The 6,972-nt window shown below is 54.2% G+C and overlaps 2 protein-coding genes across 3 annotated transcripts in view; one reads left to right on the top strand and one right to left on the bottom strand.

Moving 5' to 3' along the window:
- Nucleotides 1-4,597, top strand: part of SON (SON DNA binding protein) — a 29,189-nt gene extending 24,592 nt beyond the window's left edge. For both annotated transcript variants that reach the window (XR_004082434.1, XM_031062617.1), the window contains 3 exons: nucleotides 2,043-2,111; nucleotides 2,186-2,301; nucleotides 3,008-4,597. Coding sequence is in view for 1 of the 2 variants with exons in the window: in XM_031062617.1 (XP_030918477.1) it covers nucleotides 2,043-2,111; nucleotides 2,186-2,301; nucleotides 3,008-3,166 (344 nt within the window). In the remaining variant the exon portion in view is untranslated. The remainder of the gene's footprint in view (nucleotides 1-2,042; nucleotides 2,112-2,185; nucleotides 2,302-3,007) is intronic.
- Nucleotides 4,598-6,092: 1,495 nt separating this feature from the next.
- Nucleotides 6,093-6,972, bottom strand: part of DONSON (downstream neighbor of SON) — a 5,797-nt gene continuing 4,917 nt past the window's right edge. Inside the window, 2 exon segments of the mRNA XM_031062622.1 lie at nucleotides 6,093-6,431; nucleotides 6,583-6,783. Coding sequence (XP_030918482.1) covers nucleotides 6,294-6,431; nucleotides 6,583-6,783 — 339 coding nt within the window. The 3' untranslated portion in view covers nucleotides 6,093-6,293.

Below are 6,972 nucleotides of genomic sequence, written 5' to 3'. Positions count from 1 at the left end.
TGTTCTAAAGATTCCTTCTGCACCAGGAAGCTTCAATCCCATCTCAAAGCAAGGGGTGGAAACACTCAGAATTTTCATTTCAAGCCATTGGATGGGGCTTGGGGCACCCTGGGACAGTGGAAGGTGTCCCTGCCCATGGCACTGGATGGGCTTTAAGGTCCCTTCCCACCCACACCATTCTGGGATTTCAGGACTTGTGTTGGCTTTTGTCACTGCTCAGAATTGAGCTTGGAATGGCCAAACCCCTCACGTGTTTTCCTTTACAACCTTTCTGTGTAAAGAAAGAAATGCAACCCCAAAGGTGCCTGGTGGCAGTGATTGCCAAGGGCTCCTCCTGGCCTCTGAGAGTCATCTGAGACCGGGGCCACCCTCCAGACAGCCCAGCTGGGGTTTGGATTCCCTGCTTGTGAAATACTTCTGCTCATGTGCAGCCTCACCTGAGCATTCCCACAAAAGTTGTGCCTGGATGCAGAATTCCCTCTGCTCTTGGGCCACCCGGGTCTGTGGCACAGGGGGAGGAGGGGCAGGAGGTGTCCTGCTCACAGAAAGGCAGGAAACATGATTATATAATATATAATATATATCTTGTATATTGTATATATTATATACTATCATATATATTTTATATATTATATATATTAAGGACAAGGGATTATTGACAGGTAGGCTGTTATTAACCCACTACCCAGGTTTGTTTTGTAAGGAATTTATTAGACATTTTTCAGTGTATAAAATAGTATTTTATTTTCTAAATATTAAAAGTTATATTTTAATAATTATTAAAATATCTGTTTTAATAAATATATATTTATAGATATAAACCAGCCCCCAGTAAAATACAATTCCTGGTCTCAGGAAGTGACTCAGGAGGCTGCAGCTTGTTTGAAATTCCCAGCTGAGGTCCCAGAGACAGGAGGTGGAGTGTCAGGGACTCAGCAGCAAGGAGAGAGTTTAATGAGGAGGATGAGAATCCCTTGTTGGGTTTGGGTGTGAAATTCTGTGAAGGGGGAAACCCTCAGCCTTTCCTTCAGGCATTGTCTCTGATGGCTTCATGCCCCTTGGGAAGGCCCTGCTTAGGGGCTGCAGGAATATTGGGATGATTATCTGGTGAGGAGGGAAGGATTTTCCAGTAAAGCAAAAGAAACCCAAATGCCACCCACAAAAGCTGAAGGAACAGGAAGACACTGGAAGCAATTGCAGTATCTCCCTGTCTTTATTCACCAAAGCCACAGCAGGAAAACTGGAGGTAAGAAACAAAGGAATATTGAAAGGTTGAAGTCTGAGAGTGGCAAAATCCATGGGGAGAAACTTGAGTTTCTCTGGTGGATTGTCCCTGGAATTTCAGACATTTCTGGCAATTCTTCAGTTCATTTCTTGGTCTTGTAAGAGTTTCAGAAGAACAGTGTTGAGCTTTGGTGTTTGCAGTGACTCCAGGAGAGCCTGTGCTCCCTGCAGCCCTTTGGGGCTGTTCCCCTCTGTGCTGCTCTGCTCCCAGGTGGGATGGGGGTCCCAGCTCGGGCTGCTGGAACCCTGTAAATTCAGAGAGCACAGGGAATCCAGGTCCCTGGTGTCACTCCTGGCAGGAGGGGACACAGGGACATCTCTGGATAATGGGAATGGTTCCTGTGCTCCTGTGTCTGTGGCAAACTGAAGGCAGGGGGTGGCTCAGGGCTGCACAAAACAGTGGGAGAATGTTCTTCACTGTCTCCCTTGTTGATTGTTTCTCCAAAGAGGGCATGGAAAACCAGGTTTCCACAGAAAACCAGGTGTTCTCTGCCTTGTGTGAGACTGCTCAGAGTTTTCTCCTCCTGGCTGCTTTAGTGTCTTCTTTGGGAAGAATGTGCTGAGTGGAATGGACGGAACAAGGTGGAGGGTTGAGAGCTGGGTGGAGTCTCCAGGTGTTCCCTGTGATTCTGGTTGTGCTCTGCTGCTGCCTCAGGGGTCAGGGGCAGTGGGGAATGTCAGTGGGGATGGGGAATGTCAGTGGGAACAGGGAATGTCACTGGGAATGGGGAGTGTCATTGTGCCTGTGTTGTTTGCAGGGCTGGTTGCTGTGGGAGAGAAGGCCCAGAAGAGGTCCGGCCATTACGTGGTGATGAAGGATCTTTCAGGTGAGTTTCTTGTCTGGAATGATGCAGTTCCCAGAGGCTGGGTGGGCACTGACCCTGCCATGTGTGTGTGCCAGGGAAGCACCCGGTGTCTGCGCTGATGGAGATCTGCAACAAGAGGAGGTGGACGCCCCCCGAGTTCGTGCTGGTGGACGACAGTGGGCCTGATCACCGCAAACATTTCATCTTCAAGGTGGGTCTGGGCTGCCTGCCCCTGTGCTGCTTTCTCTTTGCCAGGGGTGAAATCCATGTTTCTGTTTGATAGAAACACCTCACGGGGCTGGCTGAGGATGGTGGAGCCGTCTCGGTGCTGGAACGTGCAAGTCCTGTTCCTGGAAAGGCCAAACCGAGTCCCTGGAGCACTTTATTCTGGGATCCCAGGGCTGGAGCCCCTCTGAGGCCAGGCTTGGAGAGCTGGGGGTGCTCACCTGGAGGAGGGAAGGCTCCAGTGAGACCTCAGAGCTCCTTGCCGGCCCTAAAGGGGCTCCAGCAGAGCTGGAGAGGGACTGGGGACAAGGGCTGGAGGGGTAGGACACCGGGAATGGCTTCCCTCTGCCAGAGGACAGGCCTTGATGGGATGTTGGGAATTAGGAATTCCCTGGCAGGGTGGGCAGGCCCTGGCACAGGGAGCCCAGGGCAGCTGTTGCTGCCCCTGGGTCCCTGGCAGGGCCCAAGGCCGCTGGGGCTTGGAGCATCCCTGCACAGTGGAAGGCCCGTGCCACGGCAGGGGTGGCACTGGCTGGGCTGTGAGGTCCCTCCCAGCCCCGAGCACGGTGGCATCCCCTGCAATGCCCTTGCTGACAGGCAGCCATGGGATCTGTGTCCCTAAAAAGGAGCTGCCCAGAGTGTGCCTGGGGCAGGCACGGCCCCCTCGCTAACCCCTGGTTCCCCCGTGCCAGGTGAGAGTCAATGGCAACGAGTACAGGCCCACCTTTGCCAGCCTTAACAAGAAGCACGCGAAAGCCACGGCGGCCACGGCGGCGCTGCAGGCCATGGGACTCGTACCAAAGGAAAGCATGGTCAATACCACCATGTTCAGGAGTGCCTCACACCGCTAAGCTTGGCTTTACTGGGACACTGGTTCTGAGCATTTTACTCTGCACAAGAAATGGTATTTGCCCCTCTCATGTTGTAAATACATCGGCGATTCCCACCTTGTAAAAACTGTACAGACACCCGCAGGTTTTTCTTTTGTACCATCCAAATGTATTTAAATCATACTTAGTTTTTGGTATGTTTATATTGTTTACATTAGTGATGTAATTATTTCTTAAACGACTAAATCAGACGACAGACTCTGGAGGCATCAGAAATCCAGACCCTTGGCTGAAGCTCCTGCAGTTCCTCTCCTGTCAGAGCGTTGACCCTTTCTTTGATACAGTTTTGTAGTGGCTGCAGAGTCCCCTGGGCTCGGGGAGGTGCTGGGGACACCCGGGGGCCGTGCCCGGGCGCTGCCCCTCGGTGCCACCCCAGGACAGCCGGGGGGACGCGGAGGCTCGGGCACGGCCCGGCCCAGCCTCCCGGGGGGAGCTGCTCTTCCCAACCAGTGAATCCACTGCCTGATGCTGATTGTACGGATTTGTGGTTCATGTGAATTTTAAACTCTTTAACAAATCTACAACTGGATTTGGGGGGAGGGAGGGGGTAGAATGACGCTTCAATTGTTGTACCCAACTTGGTCAATAAAGCAGCACAAGTTCATAATCTTCACCCCTGGTCAGTAAACAGTAATTCCAAGGGATGCCAAGCCAGGAAACAGGAATTTAAACACGGCAGAATGTCTTTTGCAAGGAACACACACGATACAGAAGTGGCTTTGTGAGGATTCCCAACAGCCATTGGGATGGCAGGAGCAGGTCTGGTGGTTTTTGGTTTTTTTGAACTTTTGCAAAATAACTCCTTGGGATGCAATGTTGAGGATAAGGATCCTCTGCTCTCAAGGAGCCTGATTCAGAGTTTGGGCAGTTGGACAGCAGAGAGGATGTAGAAAGCTTTTCCTGCTTTTTATTTTATTTTTTATTTAAGAAGCATTAATCTTTGATCTGTGTGCACGTGGGACTGGAAGGGGCAGTGCACCCTCCCTGAGGGATCTGAGTTAGGAGCAGGCTGCCAGGATTTCTGCACTGGGGTCATTCGGGGGCTTGTCCCAGACAAGTCTTTGTGAGGTGTGAACCTGAGCTGGGTTTGGGGACAGAACAAACCCAGCCAGGCTGCTCAGGCCTCACATGAGGGACCCTTTGGCCATGGAGGTCCATGGAGCTGAGGAATTCCTGGTGCCTGGAGCCCTGTGGATCCTGTCAGTGTCACAGAACGTGGAGTCTCCTTGCTCTGCAGGGACAAGGGTTGGTGTTTCCTGTGCAGCAGGGAGTTGGCGTTGGTTGGGAGACAGAAAAGCCCCTGTGAGTCTGTCCAAGCACTCCAAAAATGCTTCAGTTGATCTTCATTTCATGGACGTTGTTGTCTTGAATTAAACTTTTTTCCCTTTGGCATCTCGCCTTTGGTCTCTGACTAAACATGTGGAGCTTGTCCTGCAAGTGCTTGGGAGGTGTGAAATCCCAGGAGATCTGGGAGGAGGCACCCTGCAGGTGCTGGGGGGTGTCTGGCTCCACCCCGGGGCTGGAGCAGCTCCCTCCACACTCTGGCTTGGCAGAGCTCAGGCCTTGCAGCTGCTGAGGACTCTCCATGGCAGCTTCAGAATTCACAGCTGGACACCATCAAATTTGGGAATGTACAACCCCCTGTACTTGTTTGCTTCCTTTGTCTATATCCCTGTTTTCCATGTATAAGGTAAAGACCTGAGTTCTCTCCCAGCAGCAGAGAAATCCTGTCCCACTAAAGACTCCATTTGAAAAGTAACTACTCAGAAAGGTCTGGATTTCGTGGCTTAAAGCTGGGGGATCTGTGTGTTCCCTGGAGCCACATATCCTTCAGGAGCAGCCCTGCATCCTGGAGCAGCTGGGATTTGCTCCTGGGGCTGGCAGCTCACAGCAGTTCTGTAGAGCCATGATGAATCACCAAGAGTTGAGCAGAGCTGCATCCCTGCCCCTGCCCAGGCTCAGGGGCTGCTCCCTGCCCGTGTTGGGTTTGTGGGGCTTTGCTGGGTGATCCCAGAGCCCAGGGGCAGCAGCAGGGAAAGCTGAGCTTTGCTGCCCATGGCTTCAGTTCTAGTGAGGAACACCAGATTATAGAAATACAGCTGGAGAGTACAAACACGAGTTGGTTCCACTTCCCACTCAGCTGTGGTGTTCCCTGCTGCAGGAATGTGCTCAGGCAAGGGCTGTGGGAAAGTGCCACCCTCCCCAAGAGGCCTGGGAGCCTCTGCCTGCAGGGAAACACTCAGGGCACCTGGTCAGACCCTGCTCCTCTTCTGTCTCTGTGACCCATGGAATCCCTGGGGCTGGCACAGCCCTGCCAGCCCATGCAGTGCCAGCTGTGCCCCATGGGCACCTTGTCCCCAGCCCAGAGCACTCAGTGCCACCTCCAGGGCACACCTGCAGGGATGGGCACTGCAAAGCTCCCTGGGCAGCCCCTGCCAAGGCCTGAGCTCCTTTTCCTGGTGCCCAGGTGCTGCAGCCATTTGATTCTTCCCCTTGTTCCCCACCAGGCTGTGGTTTGTAGGCCCAGGGTGGGTGTGGGAGCTCTGCTGAGCAGCTCTGGGGCCCTCTGACCTCCATTCCTCCCTGTGGAGTTCAAAGATGACCCCAACCCAAGAGGTGCCACACACCAAGGTGCAGCTACCGAGGGTGGCAGGGGGCTGTGAACAGTCTGTGAAGGGGTTTTGCCAAGAATTCCACCCATCCATGGGATCCCAGAAGGTTTGGGCTGGAAGGGACCTTAAAGCTCATCTGGTTCCTATCCCCTGCCCGGGGGGGGTTCAAGCTCTGACCTGGTTATGAGTTCCTGCCCCAAGCAGGAGCAGAAATTCCATGCTTGGAACAGAAGCTGTGTGTGCATGGGGAAGACCAACCTGCCAGGGGCAAACCAGACCAATAAAACCACATTTTATTTTAAAAACACTTTCTACAATAAAAAAGGAGATGTCCAAGGCCTTTCCCCTCCTTTCCCTCAAAGCCCTTGGAAGTGCTCCTGTGCAGCAGCTGTGTGGGGTGTCCCTCCCACCCTGCCCCAAGCTCAGCACCTGCAGCCCAGGGAGGGAGAGTCCTGCTCCGGGGACCAGCAGCATTCCTAGGCCTTCCAGGTGTAGCTGTAATCCTTCATCTCCAGCAGGCGGAGGGAGGATTTCCCCAGCGTGGGACACTGCCTCAGCTGATCCAGAGTCTTGGGATGCAGCCCGCAGGCCGGCAGGTCCTGCTGCACGTCCTCCTGTGGAGGCACAGACACAGAGTGAGGCTTTCTGCGGGAAATCAGATCCCGCTGGGGAGCTCCCGTTACCCACTGCTGGGGCAGGACCAGCCCCGGGGCTGCAGGCGGTGCTCCCGGGTATTCCCCCTGTCAAGGGAAGGTCCCGGTGTGCGCTCCCCATCCCGGGCTGTCCCAGGCTGTCGGCGCTGGGCGCGTGGGGGCTGAGCAGGGCTCGGAAGGAGCCGCGCTGAGCCGCGCCCAGCACCAGCGTCAGGGCGTGCAGGGCGTGCGGCAGGAGGGGCCCCAGCACCTCCAGGCTGAACACGTCCTCAAAGCCCCCCGGCACCCGGGCACGGCCGCTGACAGCGCGAGCCTGGGGGCAGAAAGAACACCACGGTCAGTGCTGCACACAGCACGGCCAGGAATTCTCAGCACTCTGACACCACAGGGCCACAGCCCCACTGAAAATGGAAACACTTCTCAGTATTGTCCACTCACTCCCTGTGCAATGCATGAGGTTCTAATGTCTCTGTACCAACTCCTAAAATGTACCCCTGGACTG

This window comes from Geospiza fortis, unplaced genomic scaffold (assembly GCF_000277835.1).
Source record: "Geospiza fortis unplaced genomic scaffold, GeoFor_1.0 scaffold96, whole genome shotgun sequence".
Taxonomy (NCBI): Eukaryota; Metazoa; Chordata; class Aves; order Passeriformes; family Thraupidae; genus Geospiza; species Geospiza fortis.
This window is presented reverse-complemented; position numbering and strand designations above follow the sequence as displayed.